At 46.0% G+C, this 18,295-nt stretch overlaps 1 protein-coding gene across 1 annotated transcript; it reads right to left on the bottom strand.

The window, feature by feature from the left end:
* Positions 1-4,055: 4,055 nt before the first annotated feature.
* Positions 4,056-17,499, bottom strand: MRPS25 (mitochondrial ribosomal protein S25). The gene is made up of 4 exons (XM_077751589.1): positions 17,239-17,499; positions 10,373-10,479; positions 5,085-5,172; positions 4,056-4,429 (listed from the first exon to the last, which is right to left on the bottom strand). The coding sequence occupies exons 1-4, from the start codon at positions 17,370-17,372 to the stop codon at positions 4,237-4,239; spliced, it is 522 nt and encodes a 173-aa protein (XP_077607715.1). The 5' UTR covers positions 17,373-17,499; the 3' UTR covers positions 4,056-4,236.
* Positions 17,500-18,295: the final 796 nt, after the last annotated feature.

The raw sequence follows: 18,295 nt of genomic DNA, 5'->3' as shown, positions 1-18,295 counted from the left end.
AGATCCAGGAAGGTTAGAGCAGGCTGGGCAGCTGCCCACGTGTCCTGTGTCCCACTTCCAGTCTCTGGATTGTACGGCTCTTTGAAAATGTCTTAACTTTGATGTAAATTTGTAAAAAGCCAAGCCCTAATTGAGATAAGAGTGGGTTTGGGTCTTTTGTACACAGGGTTCTGGACATCCTCACGTGTGCCTCTTGCCAGTGCACACTGCGCGTGTCCAGCCCTGGGAACCCTTCAGCGGCATTGTGCGTGTACAGATTTATAGGCTTGTATGACTGAATGAATGTACATGTGTTTATATCTATATATGTACAGTGTATATAGTGTGTGTATGTGTACATAGATGTATATTATGTATACAGACATGTAGCCATGTATCCAAAGTTTCCTTATGTTTTAAAGAGAGTCTATGATAGAGTTGCTAAAAGTAAATTGATGTGGGTGTTCCAAGGTCCCTCAGCAGGATGGATTTGCTGATATTTTAACTCCATTTTCCTTTGGGTAAGCCTGGCTGGGAAAGGCCACAAAGACAGAATCTCCACTCTGTACCAGGGAAGATTCCAGACAGAAAAGGTCCTGACAGGAGGACATCGCTAGCTATTCTCCAGGTTCAGACAAGGGCCAGAAAGTTAGAAGGCCATTTATCCTTACGTCTAAAACTAGGTGGGGACCTTTAACTGGCCACCACGCACCTGTTTATGGCCTAACTAGAAGGAACTTGGTAGTAGTGGGAGCCATCGGCCTTCCTGGAGACAGGCATCCCAGAGATGCAGAGTGGCCCCTGTTCTGGGGCTTGACTCCCAGCGTGGTAGTGATTTCCTGCGCTCACTCCGGACTAGCAAGTGGGCACTGCCCGGTGGCTAAACAGATTCCCATCTCTCTAATGCCAGCTGAGAAAACCTACCAAGGAGTCTTTTAGAATAAGCATGAATATGATCACTAAATTATGGTATAGAAGTCACAAATCTTAAATTAACTAGCATGAGGTGAATAAAATCCACTGATATAAATCCTTTCTATAAACTGATTTAAACACACCAGATAAAAACTGCATTTTAATATGGCTACATGTGCCCTTTAAGCTACAGATACCTAATTTTCCTCATCCAGGTCTGTTCTGATGAATTTTCCCCCTTATTCGGGCTTTAAACTGAGACCTGGTACTCAGGAGCCGGGGCCTGTGGTGAGCGGGGCTGGAGCGCTGAAAGCCGCCCTGCTGAAGGGAACTGGAGAACTGCAAAAACTCCCATAACCCATAGGTTTTCTGTTGTTTTTTTAAAATAAGCTACTGAAATGTTTGAAACGCTTCATTGAGACCATAGTACTCAGTGCCTTTTGTGAGACGGTGGGTCATTTAGCCTTCAGCTTCCGTCTATCTGACGTAAGAGAAGCTCCTACTTCGCTGGCCTCATCCACCAGTACTCCCTGACCTTCCCCTGTCCTTGCCTGTCATGACAATCACTCTTGAAGGTGGCTTTCCGGTTAAAATACAAGAGGAAGCTTGACAGTCTCTCAAACTTCAAAGTAAAAACTTTCATTTGGGGCTATCATCTTAACAGCAATCTAAGAATAATTAAACGTTGAGCTTAAGAAGAGTATCTTAGGGGTGGGGAATGTCTGAGATACTTTGGAGGCCCAGCTATACCTCCAGTTCCGAAGCCAATAATTTGGGTGTCTCAACATTTATACACAGCATAGAAAAAAATGCTATAAAAATGCTATAAAAATAAATGTTGGGAAAAACATTTATCAACTGACAGACTGAGAAAGCTTAGTATTTGGATGACATTTGGAAGTAGTAGACTTTATGTTAAAAACTGCTTTTCTTTAGAAATGCCTACTCAATTACCATCTTAATGACCAGAGCGGCCTCGAGCTCAGACGCTGCTGCCACACAACTCAAGTGCTGGGATATTTTTCTACAGCCTCCGTTCTCCCAACTACCTTGTAATAAACCAGTGTTCAACTAGTTTTATAACTGAAAAGCTGCACATTTTTCATAGTACAAACCCTAGTTTTTACCTGTAGTTTGGACCTCTCCGTTAAAATGTAGCTGCATTATCAGCCCTTTTAAAAGACATCTGTTAAAGGAAAATTCGGGTGTTCGATTTTCTTGGGACCGTTTCTGTAACTTCTGCCCTTCACAATATAGAAAATACTGTTTATGCCATTACATTTTATGTCCAGGTTTAAAACCTGTCAAAAGCTGTAGCTTGAAATCAGCTTTTTTATGTGATGGCATTTAAAAAATAGCATGTTCTTTTTAAACTGAATTTTATATCTAATCAATGTCTTCAGTCTTGAAGAAGAATTTGCATTGTTGTGTTTGTATATAGAGTATTGCAGTGCATGAATTAGCTTTATGCATTTTATTAAATGCTGTTTCAATGTGGCATTATTGTTGTGGCTTAATACTACTACCTAAATGAGGTTTATACTATTAAAAAAGTAAATTAAAGACTAGTGTGTATCTGCTCATTTCTTCAAGTAACACCAGTTATGCCTGATGCCCAGGGGTACCCGCAGGGTCTCCCCCAAGGGGTACCTCCCACCTGACTTGCATATGTACCTTTAGTGGGAAAGGAAGGCGTGGCCCTTTCCAGTGAGGCCGCTCCTGGCTGTGGAGTCCAGGCCTCCAACCAGAATAAAAATGTGTTCGGAAAGTTGTAAAAGTTGGAAAGAACTTATGCAGTGGTGGGTCAGGTGACCTCTCATTTTACTGGTGAGGATTCTGAGAGCCAAAGTCAGATTCTTGACAGAACCCACTGGCAGCCAAATAATATGAACACTATGCAAATAAAACTGAGTAAGTCAGTTATAAACTCCTCATAGCAATCTTTTTTCCCTATTTCTATAAAATTTAAACTCCTTTTTTATCACTACTAAACCAAATGGGAAACAGAAGACTAAAGGTTCGAAGAGATAACAGCCCCCCCACCCCGCCCCCCAAGAGTGCTTATTTCAAGTCTCTGTAAAGAGTAAGGGTGGCAATGTCTTGTCTCCTGGTCAGCAAACAACCTTTCTGGGCCCCTGTGGGCGATGGAGGGAAGAGGTACTTACTTCACCAGCCCTGGCTCACTCGCTTGCACGCTCTCAGAAAAGCTCCAGTGGCCCAGTCGCAGCCTCAGCTGGCGTGAAGGCCAAGGCGACAGTCAGCTGGGCAGGGTTATTAAAAAACATGACAGGAAGGGTGAGCATGGAGGACAGATTTCTCCACCCAGCCTCCAAAATGGTAAAGGGAGAAGGTGCACGGCGGTGTGGACCTGCAGCTGTCCCTGCCCCTCCCCCGGACACAAGTCTGGTATGAAACCACCACCTGAACGTCAACTGTAAACGGAGCCAAATCCCTCCCGATTTAATAGGCTGATCCCCCAACATTTATATAAAACGTTCTGGGTCCACATCATTTCCCCGACAGACTAGCTCCTGCCCTCCCCCTGTTCCCGTTCCCCTGACCCCACTGGCCAGCCATTTCCCACAGGGCAGAGTCTCAGCCAAGTAAGCCTTGAAGTAAGCCCAGAGGGCTCTGCGGTCACCTGAGGGTTGAAACCAGCTGTGACAGCAATAGCCGTGGGGGGGGGAGAACTGGGTGGACCTTCACTCCATCTTCCAAACCTTAGAGAGTGAGGCCTGATGAGCTTGAGGATAGGGCCTCAGGGTCTCAGCCAGCCAGCACCCCTGCCCCTCCGGCCCCCTGCTCTGCAAACCTACCTGCGAACAGGGCCTGCAAGTGGCAGCCGGTGGTGGCTGCCTCATCAGGGCCCACACCTGAGGGAGGTCGGTCTGTGGCCACCATGGGGGCCTCCTATGCGGCCTGCTCGCCTGCAGCCAAACTTCTTAGGTTGGCTTTAGTTTAAAAGGGGACTCACGCTGCCATCCAGACGGCTCCAGCCAGATCCTGTCAGATCCAACCACAGCGGCTCCTAACTCTCCAGCAAGGTCTGGAAGAAAAATTGAAGCCAACAGAGACCAGGCCAGGCCAGCAGGACTGACACAGGGACGTCAGCAGGGAGGCCTTCCTCCTGTGCCCAGCACACCAGACACGCAGCACGCCTCTGGAGACCTGGAAGCATTTTATTGACCTGGAGTGGGGACGGTCTGGCAGCTCCAGGGCAGACGCTCCCCCCTCCCTCCCGTGTCCTTCCACACAGCCGTGTGACGGGAACGCTTCAGCCAAAGAGATTTTCAGAGTCCCTTCGAGGACAGGCAGGGGTGTCCCTGAGCGTGGCCTGGGGCCTTAGTCCTGGGCGCTGGCTTTCAGCATCGCTCTGTACTTCCCTGTCATCTCCTTGGGTAACGGCACCAGGCCCGGGCAAGGGACCTGCCCCTCCACCTCGCAGATGCACTCCCGCAGGCAGTACTTGCGGGGGCCAAAGTGAGCCGGGTGAGAAAGCTGCTTTTTCTCCTCCTCCTCTCTTTCCAGGGTCTCCCTGCCAGAGAGCACAGACAATAGGTGAGGGAATGCTGCTCTGAGCCCCTGGCATCGTGGGACTTCCCGGCCACGTGCAGCCCGCCATCAACCAGGGAGGCCTGGCTCTTCTGTGTCTCGCGACCTGCTCCTCAGTCCCGAGCCTGACGGCCTCCCCCGCACGCTGGCCACAGGCCCGGGGCCCGCACAGCGGCGGGTGGCCTTCCCGCGGCCTCGAGGCGGCCCCAGCTCTGACTAAGCACGTGGCTGGGAGGCAGGGGCCTGTGAAGGACTCGTGTGCTTCCCCTCGGGCCATACTTTCTTGGCTTCCCTCCCCCTTCCTCCTTCCATCCATGTAAGAAAGATGGATCTCAGCATGTGCTGGGGTGAGACCCCCCCCCACCAGCCCCAAAGGGAGATTCCCAAGGAGACCTGGCCACAACCGCCCAGGGCGAGTGCTCCCCCAGCACCTCAGCTGGCAACAAGTCCAGGAGACAGGGAGGGAGGTCTCTGTCCCCACCTCAGAGGGCGGCAGAGCTCACAGAGGCGCACACACGGGGTGCGGCAAAGCTAGAGGGAACGGACTGTGCAGCCTGCGCTTTGGCTGGTGTGTGCCCTCCTGATGCCCCGCCTGTGCTGACACTCCTGTCCCCTCCAGGTCAGCCCCATCAACTCACTCGCTCTTCCCCAATATTTTTTTGATGTGCTCCATGATCTCCTTATTGCTCTTGGTCTCCACATCCATAAGGACCTGCTCCCCGGAATCTGGAAACGGGAAGCAAAGGGGACAAGCAGCATTGAGGACTCAGCAGCGTGCTTCACAGCCTCCAGTGGTGCTGATGCATTCGCCTTCAGTAAGATAAATGTGTTTGTCCACATAACCCATAATGCTACCCTTCTTTTTCCACATTTCTTTAAACATGAGCAAATTTGAGGTACGTGCAAAAGCATACTATTTTAATGGAAAGCAGTTTTCCACATTCATGGATAGAATATTCAATATTATTAAGATGGCAATTCTCCCCACACTAGACCATGGATTCAGTGTAGTCTCTATCCAAATCCTAGCAGGTGTTTTCATAGAAACGGACAAATCGAGCCTCAAATTCATGCAAAGGACCCAAAATAGCCAAAACAATTTTGAAAAACAAAATGGAGGCTCCTGGTTAGCTGAGTTGGTTAGGCATCCAACTCAGGTTGACTCAGGGCATGATCCCAGGGTCGTACTACAGAGCCCTGCGTCAGGCTCCGTGCTCAGTACGGAGCCTGCTTAAGCTCCTCTCTCACAGCCCCTCCCTTCTCCCTGACTCACACTCTCTAAAAAAAAAAAGAAAAAAGTTAAAAAATCAAAGACAAGAAAATGAGAGGGTGTTCATGTTCCAATTTCAAATTTACTATAACCGACAGTAACCAAGACAGTGTGGTATTAGCCTAAGAACACACTATAGACTGATGGAAGAGAACTAGGTCCAGAAATAAACCCGTTTTTGGCCAACTGACTTTCAGCAAAGATGCCAATGCCGAAAAAAAAAAACAGGAAGAAAACCTGAAAATGGATCAGAGACCTATATGTAGGAGCTAAAACTGCTATAAAACTTTTAGAACATAGACAGTCATAACCTTACCTAGACAAAGATTTTTAGATATGACATCAAAATCATGGTCCACTAAAGAAAACAATCTGATAAACTGAAATTCATGAAAGTTGAAAACTTGTGTTTTAAAAGATACCAAAAGCCAAAGACTAGGTCAAAATACTCCTAATGTAGACATCCGATAAAGGACCTGTATCCCACTGTATAAAGAACTCTCACAACTCCTTAGAATAATCCAACAAAAATATGAAACATGTAAAAAAAAATTTTAAGGACAAAAATACAATGGTTAGTAGCAAACACATGAAAAGATACCCTTCATCAATAGTAATTAAGAAAATCAAATTAAAACCATAGGACAATATTGGAGTGGCTCAAATTTTTTTTAAATGGGTAACACAAGTACCAGGGAGAGTGCAGAGTAACTGGAACTTTCCTACACAGCTCATAAAAATGCAAAATATCATAGCCACTCTAGCCAGTGAATACACAGAGAAAGAAAAAAAAAGACTGGAAAGGAAGAAAAACTATCATTATTTACAGATGAAATGATTGTGTATGTTGAAAATCCTAAGGAATTTAGAAGAGAAAACCTACTAGAAATAATAACTTATTAGCGAGGATGCAAGACACAAGGCCCACACACAAAAAGCAACTGGACTTCTATAAACGTGTAACCAAACAACTAGAAAATGAATAAAAAAATAACACTTTTCACAACAGTGACAAAACATATTCAACATTGTTAAAATGTCCATTCTTAAAATGATCTGCAATGTGATTCCAATCAAAATCCCAGCAAGTTTTTCTAGAAACTGGCAAGCAGTTTTTAAAGTTAATATATAAATTCAAAGAACATACCTATAAAGTGATGGAGGGGGGGCAGACAAAGCTGAATTTAAAACTACCTGATCTTAGGGGCGCCTGGGTGGTTCAGTTGGTTAAGTGTCTGACTTCGGCTCAGGTCATGATCTCTCAGTTCATGGGTTCAAGCCCCACATTGGGCTCTGTACGGACATCTCAGAACGTGGAGCTGCTTCAGATTCTGTGTCTCCCTCTCACTCTTGCCCCTCACCTGCTCATTCATTTTCTTTCTCTCTCAAAACAAATAAAAACATTTTAAAGATAATTTTTTAACTACCTGATCTTAAAAGACTTACTAGAAAGCCACAAACCAAGACACTGTGGTATGAGCCTAAGAACAGACATGATCAGTGAGAGGGCGAAGAGACCAGAAGTATATGGTCAGATGATTTGTGTGTGTGGGAAAATACACATAACAAAATTTACCATTTTAAACCATATAATTCTGTGGTTTTTATTCCATCCAAAATGCTGTGCAACCGTAACTGCCACCACTATCTTGTTCGAGAACTTTCTCATCGCCCTAGAGAGAACCCCTGCACCTGTTAAGCAGTCACGTCCTATTCACACCACAGCAGCCTCAGCCCTAGACAGCCATCTTCTGTCCCTATGGACTGGCCCGTTCATACATTTTATATAAACAAAATCAATGTAATCTGTGATTATTTTGCATCTGCCTTCTCTCATTTGGCTTATGTTTTCAAGCTTTGCCTGTGCTGTATCACCTGTCAGTACTTTGTGCCTCTTCATGGCTGAATAAAATTCCCACTGAGTGGATATACCATGTTTTGTTCATCCATCCACAGTTGATGCATTTTGACAAAAATGCCAAGGAAACTAAGTAAGGGAAAGGATGGTCATTCACCATGTGGTGCTCTAACACCTGAGTATCCCAACCCCAAAAAACAAAAATGAACCTTAAGCCCTATCGCACTTAATACACAAATAACTCAGATTATATATCAGAGACCCAAATATGCAATCTACAACTATAAAACTCTGAACGGAAATAGAAGAGAAAATCTTTGCAACCATATAGTAGACAGGAGATTTCTTGGACAGGACACAAAAAGCACTAACCATAAAAAAGAACTGACAAGCTAGAGTTCATTAAAATTAAAACTGTGCTCTTCCAAAGAAACCATTATGAAAAGCAAGCCAGAGACTGAGAGACAATATTCACAACACACAAACGTGACAAAACAACTGTATCCAGAACATACAAAGAATTCAACAAGAAAACAAAGAGCCCGATTTTTTTTTTAAATGGACAAAAGATTCAAAGAGACTCTTTACAAAGAAATCTATGAACAGCCAATAAGCACAAGAAAAGATATGGGGAAATGTAAAACTTCAATGAAGCCTGAAAAGGCTAAAATTTAAAATATTTAATGTGGTAAGCCTCAAAACAGCTCCCTGTCCTGTTCCTCCAGAACGTGTGACTAGGTGATCTTAGGCAGCAAAAGGGGCTGTCAGATGTGAGTCAGGTTGAGGACCTGGGGATGGGGCCGTTCTGGATAATGTGGGCAGCCTAAATTAATCACACAGCTCCTAAAATCAGAGAACCCATCTGGGCTGTGTTCCAAGGGGCAGGTGACCGTGGGAGAACAGCTAGCCATGCCATGCTGCTGTCCTTGAAGATGGAGGGAAGGGCCACAAGCCAAAGAATGGGGGTGGCCTCCAGGAGCTGGAAAAGCCACATAGAATGAATCTGCCCTCAAACCTCCAGAAAGGAAGGCTCTGCTGGCACCTTGATTTTTGTTCATGTAGGACTTCTACCGAAATGGAAGAAGAAATTTGTGTTGTTTTAAGCCTCCCCGCCCGCGGTCATTGTTAGAGCAGTGACGGGGAACCAGTGTAACTAATAGTAGCAAAAAAACCCCAAAAAACACCCTAATGCAAACGACAGCAGGTAAGGACGTAGAGCCACGGGGACTCCCGCACCGTCCTGACTGCAGGGTGCCAGGCAGTTCACAGCAGCATCTGGCAGCTACACACCTATCCTGGGGCCCAGCAAGCCCAGCTGGAGGCGCACACCCAGGAGAACAAAGTGCCCATGTCCACAAAGTCCACTTGTGCAGGAGGTGCTGATGCACACCTCTTCGTAGCCAGAAACTAGACACCACCGGCAACAGCCATGGAGGCCCTCCTGGAGGAGGTGTCCAGGACCTGGCAGGCTCGGCCCAACCCAGAGCCAGAACTTCCTGCCAAACCACCCCGGACTCGCTCAGGCCTGTGCCGCCTTCTGAGGTGCATCCAGATCTCCTTCCTTCGCCCTTTCCTTCCAGAGATGTCCAACTTGCTCGGCCACCTGAAGACTTTCCCTGTCCTCTCCCTCCCTTTATTGCCAATAAATCTACTTCTAACTCTGTCCCGGCATCTAACAAAAGCCCAAATGATTATCTATCAACAGGTGAATGGACAGATAAACTGGCATGGTCCTCCAGTGGAGCCTGACTCAGCACTAAAAACGAATAAACTACTGATACACCCAACAGATGAGTCTCAAAACATAAGGAAAAGCCAGACACAAAAGAATATTTATACACAGAAAACCTGTGTTTTATTATGGGTAAATTATAACTCCATAAAATTAATTTTTAAAATGCAAACACAAAATAAACACACAGAACTGCTACAGCACGGGCATTCTCTTCACCCCCCTGACCTTGCTCTAGTTTTTCTTTCACAGCATTTATCCTCTGACATGCTGTCTTGTTAAGTTTGTCCATTCTGTCCCTCCTGCTCGGATGTCCTCTCTACAAGAGCAGAGACCTTCGTCTCTGTGGCTCCCTAATACCTCGGGCGCTGTGTATGCCTGGGCCCAGCGGACACTCCATACATATTTGCTGGATGAATTTAAGAACAGGATTATTCTGCTTCCTGAAACAGTTCCCAAACTACACTTCAGTTGGTGCTTGTAACTGTGTAAAGCAGATGTTGGACCTTCACCCGAGAAATTAATCAGTGGGACTATGACTTGCTCATGGTCAGAATCGCTGAGTAGAGCTGGGCCAAAACATCGAGGCACTGAGCCCAATGTAACCAAACAAGAGATTCACTCAGTGCCTCACTGAACAGGAGAGCATAGTATAAGCGTGAGCTCCAGAAGTGGACACACAACACGGACACACACTGCTCAAGAGGACGTGGCCAGCACTGAGAGGGCAGCTGGGGGAGGCAGGAGGACCAAGGTAAGAGTGCAGGGAGGGCTTCCTGGAAGAAGTGGTGCCCAAGTGGAGTCTCTGAAGGATTTTTAAAATATATCAATAAGTAGAAAGTAAGTTTCCAGCAGAGGGACCAGCATTAGCAAAGCATGAAGGTGAGGTGTGGCAAGGGAATCTGGAAGGGTCTGCTGTAGGGTGTGAGGCANGGGGGGGGGTGCAGTGGAGATGGGGCTGGAGAGGTGGGGGAAGAGCCCAGGCATCAGATCTCCCCTGAGGGCTAAGGCAGAGGGAAAGGACGGGGAAAAAGACTGTCCCGGCCTCAGCAGAGACCACACTCACCCAGATAGAACCGCAGGAAGGGGGACGGCGTCATGTTCTTAAACATTATGATCTGAACCCAAGGATTTTTGTACTGGATCTGAGGTATGTTGAAAAACACAAATTTCCTGCAAAAGGGAAGAAATTAAACCTGTGAAACAGAGTTTTTACCTTGAAATGCTGTACATTTCTGTATTTTTTGAGGGAAAGTCCAGAATTTTCATGACTCACTGGGAATCCTGCCCCACAAAAAGGCTGAGAAAAGCAGCAGTTCAGAATTTATTTCTATATTCTCTGAACAGTGGGTGTCAGGACTCGTGGTTTATCATTTGAGGGAAAAGACAGCTGTCTCCCTACTTCACCCTGCAAACTAACCTAAAACTCACCGAGAAGTATAAATGTAAAAATAAAACTATGAACTGTCCCAGATCGTGTGTGCTGGTTAGACAGGTGTGTTCACTCATAGGTAGAAGCTCATCGAACTGTATACTTACAGGTGTGCACTCACATAAATGATCCCTTAATGCAAAAATAAATAAAAACATTGGGGCACCTGGATGGTTCAGTTGAGCATCCAACTCTTGATACGGACTCAGGTCGTGATCTCCTGGTCATGGAATCAACCCCCATGTCAAGCTCCACACTGAGTGGAGCCTGCTTGGGATTCTCTCTGCCCCTCCCCAAATTGCACATGCATACACACGCTCACTCTCTTAAAATACACTTTAAAAAAAATAAATAAAAATAAATAAAAGCAAACATGGGAGAATATTTTTACAACTTAAGAGGGGGGAGACCTTTAAATTTAAGTTTAAAACACAGATAGGGGCACCTGGGTGAGTCTGTTGGTTAAGCGTCCAACTTCAGCTCAGGTCATGACCTCATGGTTCGTGGGCTCAAGCCCTGACAGCTGTGCTGACAGTTCAGAGGCTAGAGCCTGCTTCAGATTCTGTGTGTATGTGTCTCTCTCTGTCCCTCTTCCATTCACACTCTCTGTCTCTCTCTCAAAATGAAAAAACATTTAAAAAAAAAAAAAAAAGAACAAAGTAGATGAAACACACATAAATATGACCACCTTTAAACTTTTACATGGCAAAATTTACCAGAAACGTAACATTTGCCACAAGAAAAATCTTTGTACAACATAAAACAAAAAGCTAATTCCTTTGATAAAGTTTTATGCATCATAAGGTTTACAGTTCAACAACATGGGGCGCCTGGGTGGCTCAGTTGGTTAACCGTCCAACTTCGGCTCAGGTCATGATCTCACAGCTCGAGTTTGGGCCCAATGTCAGGCTCTGTGCTGACAGCTCGAAGCCTGGAGCCTGCTTTGGATTCTGTGTCTCCCTCTCTCTCTGCCCCTCCCCTGCTCACGCTCTTTCTCCCTCTGAAATTTAAAAAAAAAAAAAAAAAAAAAAAGTTCAACAACAAAGGCCACAAATAGGCAGAAACCCAAATAGCCTATCATCTTAAGAGAGTCTCAATACCTTACCAAGAGTCATGTAAATTAAAATAGGATTCTTTTCCACCTGTTAGATTGCTAAAGATTAAAGAAAGAAGTTAGAGGAGTCAGGAAAAACCTCCTTAAGAATTGGTTTAACCTCTTTGGAGGTCAACTTGGAACTAGCAAATTTTTAAAAGCTTAGATCTTGACTCTGATTTCATTGCTTTTAGATATGTTCACACTTGAATGCAAGGACATTATTTGTTTCAGCAAAGAAACAGAAACAACAAACGTCCCTTGAGAGATGACTGATTAAGACACAGCTACATGTCTGAATCCCTCTTCACCTACGCTCCATCCTCAACGGCTAACCTACTTGGACTAGGAGGTGGGTGAGCTTCCTTGACCTCTGACTTCATGTTGGGTTTGGCCAACAGTGAACACTGGCAAGACTGGAAGGACGGGGCAGAGTCAAAGTATTCTCTCCCTGACTTCCCTCCTGGCTGAGTCCCAGGCTCCTGTTAGGCAGTCCTCTCCCTCTCACTTCTGCAAACCAGGACCTGGGGTCCTGCACTGTTCCTTGTGGTTTCTTTTCCCCATCCTTGCCCATATCTCCATAAACAGTTCCTTAATTAAAGTCTCCCCAAATGATCCTAATTTAAATGTGCCGACAGGGGCGGCTGGGTGGCTCAGTTGGTTAAGCGTTCAACTCTTGATTTCAGCTCAGGTCATGATCTCATGGTTGTGGGTTTGAGCCCCACACTGGGCTGTGTGAGGACAGTGTGGAGTCTGCTTAGGATTCTCTCTCCCCCCCATCACTGCCCCTCCCCTATTTGCACTGTCTCTCTCTTTCTCTCCCTCTCAAAATAAATAAATAAACTTAATGCCCTCTGCTTCCTGCTGCCACCCTACATCAGATGACAGACAGTTACAAGTAGTACATGAGACAGAAACACAGTTTCCCTGCTTTATCACTTCTCAGCTGTCTGAACCAGGGCAAGGTATGGCTCTGTGCCTCAATATTTATACCAAGATGATGGCAATGCAAGACAATCAGTCCATAGTAGAGCTTGTAATTTATTTTTAAGACAGAATTGACAGGGGCACCTGGGGGCTCAGTTAAATGCCTGACTTCGCTCAGGTCATGATCTCACAGTTCATGGCTTCAAGCCCAGCATCAGGCGCTGTGCTGATGGCTGAGCCTGAAGTCTGCTTCGGATCCTGTGTCTCCCTCTCTCTACCCCTCACCCACTCATGCTCTGTCTCTCTCTCAAAAATAAACAAACATTAAAAAAAAAAGAAAAAAAGAATTGACAGAATCACTAGAAGGCAACTATGTGACCATTTACTTGGGGAAACTTCCATAACCAATAATCAAGGCAGAGTCTACAATCGAAACAAAAGAAAGAACAATTATTAACTCCAGGGAAAACAAAAACCTTTGCAAAAACAAAAAGGAAAAATGATCACAGTACTCTAATTGGTTTGACTATGTGGAATGTTTGCAAAGTCATATTAATTTAAACACTGAATATTATTCTGTCCAAAATCCTGAAATGACTATACTGGGAGGATGAAGAGTAATGTGTTGGGTTGAGGAATGGCAATGCTGGGGCAAGAGAGCCAAATCCTCATCTTCCACAGTGGCAAGTCAGGAGACCATGCCTACAGCCAGAAAAGCAAGAACTAGCTTTCTAGGTGGTATTTAACTCTGAAGGGGAAACTAATTAAATGGTTAAAAGTGTAAAAAGGTGCTGCCTCTAGGGGAGGCAACGGAGATAAGGTCCTACTGTCGGCCTTGCAGATCATGACAAGGGTAAATTTAAGCTTATGATGCCTCAGCTCAATCCCCACCGCACAGCAGAGGATCCCAACATCATAGAAAGAAGCCAGGGCGTAGTGATGCAGGAATTGCTGACACACAGAACTGCTAGCACAAGATCTCGAGAGGAGAGTAAACCATTTAAAAAAATGGTTCTTGAAGCCTGGGAAGAAAGTTGACAATGGTAGGAAACCTTTAGTTGAGCACTTGCTGTGTATGTCGGACACCTTGTTAGTTAGACATTTTATTTACTTTACTATTTATTATTTTTTTAAGTAGGCTCCACACCCAAATGTGGGGCTTGAACTCATGGCCCTGAGATCAAGAGTCAGTCACTCTAAAGACTGGGCCACCCACGCACTCCCTTGTTATGCATTTTAATATACTTGAATCCTCACAACAACCCTGCAAGGTAGGGTTTTATAACCAAGGAAATCAGGTCAGAAGAGTCAAGTAAACTGCCCTAGGTCACGCATCCAGTAAGTCAAAGAACTAGGGCTGTGAGCAGTTGGGACTTCAGCCACACCCTTCTGTCACTATCAAATTACCACATTCACCTAGATCCTGAGGCTCAGCCTGGACACAAAACTCCATGAATGCTAGCAGCTGTTACTTTTCTTACTGCACCTGAAAGGCAAGAACATCTGGCAGAGGTGATCATGGACCTGGCCCTCAAACACTAAAGCAGCTCCCCACACACCCAGCAGCTACCCCAGACCACGGCGCTTCCAGGGCTGTCTACTGGCACCTCGGAATGGAGGCGATCCCGTGAGGGGCAGCGAAATGCTACAGGTACATAAATACACAAAGGCCTGTGGAGCTAGAAAGAGCCAAGTCAACTAGATTCAAACCCAAGGGCACACACAGGTGAGACAGGCAAGTCTTTACCATTAGGAACAATGAGGCACAGAATGGCGGTTTGGTTCCTATTTACCTAGAGGGTATTAAAATACTTAAACATGCCAAGCATAAGTCATACAGGCCTATTTTTAACTGGCTGATGATTTAAAAAATCTGAATTTCTGGCTTCTTGACAAGTCGGAAGTTCTCCACCGGGCCCACATAGCTAAGCTGTAGCCAAGCAGTGAATGGACTCTTGTGACGGGGCATTATCTCCCAATTCTAGTGGGCCCGTCCCAACTGCCTCCCTCCTTTCTGGTACTGCCTGGCCTCTGCCCTGACTCCCAGCACGGATGGAGTTGATGGGATGCACAGTGGGTTATGAAGAAGTAACTGGATACTCATTCCAGGAGCCCTCAGCCCAGCTGATCCCACACAAGCAAGTTCAAGTTCTTGGCTTCACCTGTGGACAGCAAACAGCCAACAGGTAGCTTCTGGCTGTCCCAAAGAGCTGTGCAGCAAAGGCACCTCACCATGGGGGACCATTCCATACCGGGAGCACTCCCCCTGTCCCATTTGATCCATCCCCATACCCAGTCCCAGAGCTTCTGAAGGACTGAACTTTTTCCTTAGGCACTGCTGAACTCCCAGCTCACAGCACAGAGCCAAGCATTCAGTAGACAATCAGTAAATTTATACTTAATACCTAAAAGGCCCAAAGCACCGCTATTGCCTTGAGGTTCAATTCAAACCTTGCATTTGGAAACGTTCCATTTAAGGAGTTCCCTACTCTGCTCAAGGATTAAAAACACACCGCAAGGTGTATAAAAATGCAACCGATTTCTGCATGTTGATTTTGTACCCTGCAACTTGGCTGAATTCTTGGATCAGTTCTAGTAGGCTTCTGGTGGAGTCTGTCGGGTTTTCTACGTAGAGTATCATGTCAGCGAAGAGTGAAAGTTTGACTTCCTCTTTGCCAATTCTGATGCCTTTTATTTCTGTTTTTGTCTGATGGCTGATGCTAGGACTTCCAGCACTATGTTAAACAAGCGTGGTGAGAGTGGACATCCCTGTCGTGTTCCATTTTTATACAACAATAATGAAGCAACAGAAAGAGAAATCAAGAAACTGATCCCATTCACAATTGCACAAAAAACCATAAAATATCTCGGAATAAACCTATCCAAGGATACAAGAGATCTGTATGATGAACTATAGAAAACTTATGAAGGACATTGAAAAAGACACAAAGAAATGGAAAAACATTCCATGCTCATGGATAGGAAGAATAAATATAGTTAAAATGTCATTACTACCCAAAGCTATCTACACATTCGATGCAATCCCAATCAAAATTGCACCAGCATACTTCTCAAAACTAGGCCAAACTATCCTAAAATTTGTATGAAACCACAAAAGACCCGAATAGCCAAAGTAATACTGAAAAATAAAACCAAAACGGCAGGTATCATCATCCCAGACTTTAGCCTCTACTACAAAGCTATCATCATCAAGACAGTATGGTATTGGCACAAAAACAGACACATAGACCAATGGAACAGAATTGAGAACTCAGAAGTGGACCCAAAAGTATACAGCCAACTAATCTTTGACAAAGCAAGAAAGAATATCCCATGGAAAAAAGACAGCCTTTTTAACAGATGGTGTTGGGAGAACTGGACAGCAACATGCAGAAGAATGAAACTAGATCATTTTCTCACACCTACACAAAAATAAACTCAAAATGAACTTAAAGGACTTGAACGTGAGACAANGGGGGAGATGGGCATGGAGGAGGGCACTTGTGGGGATGAGCACTGGTTGTTTATATGGAAACCAACTTGACAATAAACTATCTGTAAAAAACAAATAAATAAATAAAAATAAAAAAGAATGTAAAAAATAATAAATAAATTTTAAAAAACAACACACCACAAGGAGTTTATGGTGGGGGGCGGGGTATGGAGCCTGAGGCTACACAGCCGGCATAATCAATTACAAGGGTGAGGCATCCTGCATACCAGAGGCATGGCACTGCCGGCACTCACAACCACTCACTAGCCAGTCTGCCACCTGAACAATAGAGTTATTTAACATCTCTGTACGTTTCTTCACCCCTAGAGTGCGGGCAACCATGGGGCTTCTGTAAACATCAAATAAGACAGTGCGTGACAAACATTCAAAGCATGCACGATAAACATCCTTCTTTTATGTTGCACACAGAGAGGCTCTGGAAGTGCCAGCAGCTGTTACTATTTTCAGTGCATCGCCACAGCGGCCCTGGTCATAGGTCTCATCCCGGTTTGGGACAGTGAGGAGCAGCAGCTCGCCCCAAACCAGCAGTTGTTAAAGCTGGGACATAAACAGGGTCTGTCGCCTCCGGACCAGGTTCCATCCGGAGCAGAACGAGTGCCGCAGCTCCCCACGGCTCGCCCGCCAAGCACACGTAGTTAAGGAGGCTGTGGCCTTCCCGGTCGGCCTAGTTCTCCACCGGGGAAGCAGGGGGAGGTGGGGGTCCTGGTCCTCCGCTCCCCCACCTCCGTCACGACTGCAGCCTGCACGGCGTAGCCCTGCTGTCCTCTTCGCGCTGTGGAACCTGGAGCAAGCTGCTCCTCAGTCTCCACGTCTGTAAAACGGGGCCAATGGCATCCAGCTCAGGGCAGCCTCAGGATTAAGCGGCACCTAGAGCAGCTCCAGATCTCAGCGCTACTAGCACGTCACTACGGTGAGCACGGTACCGACCGCGCGGCCTGAGGACGGCCTCGAAGAGTTCCGACTGACCTGGCGCCCTCGCCCAGCTCCCCGTGCGTGTTGTAGTTCACCGTCATGACCTTCACTGAGTCCTTGAACACCACGTTCCCCTGGGCCAGGTACTGCAGGGTGCGGCGGATCGGGAAGCGGCCCTTCATGGGCATGGCGGCGGAGAGCTCGGGCCGCTGGCCTAGCAGCAAGAGCCTCAGAGCAGTGGACGCCGCCGGCCCGGCGGACCGCGGACCACTTCGCCTCCCCGCTGGTTTCCACTTCCCGCGCAGACTCACGGGAGACGCGTCCCGGCAGGCTGCGCGCGCACCGCGGAGCAGCTTGGAACTTGTAGTCCCCTCTGGCGGTACTCGGCTTAGGGGCGGGGCACCGTTTCGGTAGAACATCCTCGCTCAAGGTTTGGTTTTCACACTCTGTAAATTAGCCTCTCCCCACCCCACCAGCAAGGGAAAATATTTTTAAATAGGCTCAGACAACAAAGTAATGCATCAGAAGAGCTCAGTTCAGATGCCAAGTGGGCTACTTCTAACTTGCTCTTCAACCTCAAGTCAGTTTTTCTCTTTCAACTTCTCCGGATTCAAAGTGAATTGTTCCAAGTGCAAAATTTTTTTTTTTAAAGATTGTTTATTTATTTTAAGAGAGCGAGTTGGGGAGGAGCAGAGGGAGAGGGAGGGAGAGAATCTCAAGCAGGCTCTATGCTGTCAGCACAGAACCCAACTCTGGGCTCAATGTCACAACCGTGAGATCACAAACTGAGCTGAAATTGAGTCTGCTACTTCACAGAATAAGTCACCCTGGTGTCCCGAGATGCGTTTCTGAAGTACGCTTACTGATCTGAGAAAGTTTTTACTTCTTCACTTTTGAAGGATAATTTTATCAGAATAGAACTCTGGGTTGATGGGGTTTTCTTTCAACACTTCAAATATTTCACTCCACTCTCTTCTTGCATATTTCTGAGGTACTCCTCAAAATTTCAGTCAACTGTCTTTGTTTTCTCTTTAGGATAATTTTTTCTTCTGACTTCTTTCTTTGGGGGGTGCCTGGGTGGCTCAGTCGGTTAAGCATCCAACTTCTCTCC

The sequence above is a fragment of the Crocuta crocuta genome, unplaced genomic scaffold, assembly GCF_008692635.1.
Source record: "Crocuta crocuta isolate KB4526 unplaced genomic scaffold, BGI_CrCroc_1.0 scaffold69-1, whole genome shotgun sequence".
NCBI lineage: Eukaryota > Metazoa > Chordata > Mammalia > Carnivora > Hyaenidae > Crocuta > Crocuta crocuta.
The sequence above is the reverse complement of the archived record's forward strand: the minus strand, read 5'-3'. Positions and strand labels throughout refer to the sequence as shown.

What these genes read in the sequence shown, in the direction of transcription:
- MRPS25 (XM_077751589.1), bottom strand. Translation starts at nt 17,372, where the DNA reads ATGCCCATGAAGGGCCGCTTCCCGATCCGCCGCACCCTGCAGTACCTG. An exon ending in GAGCTGGGCGAGGGCGCCAG is followed by an intron (nt 10,480 to 17,238) that starts GTCAGTCGGAAC and finishes TCCCTTTTGCAG; the next exon opens with GAAATTTGTGTTTTTCAACA. An exon ending in CTTCCTGCGGTTCTATCTGG is followed by an intron (nt 5,173 to 10,372) that starts GTGAGTGTGGTC and finishes TCCCGTTTCCAG; the next exon opens with ATTCCGGGGAGCAGGTCCTT.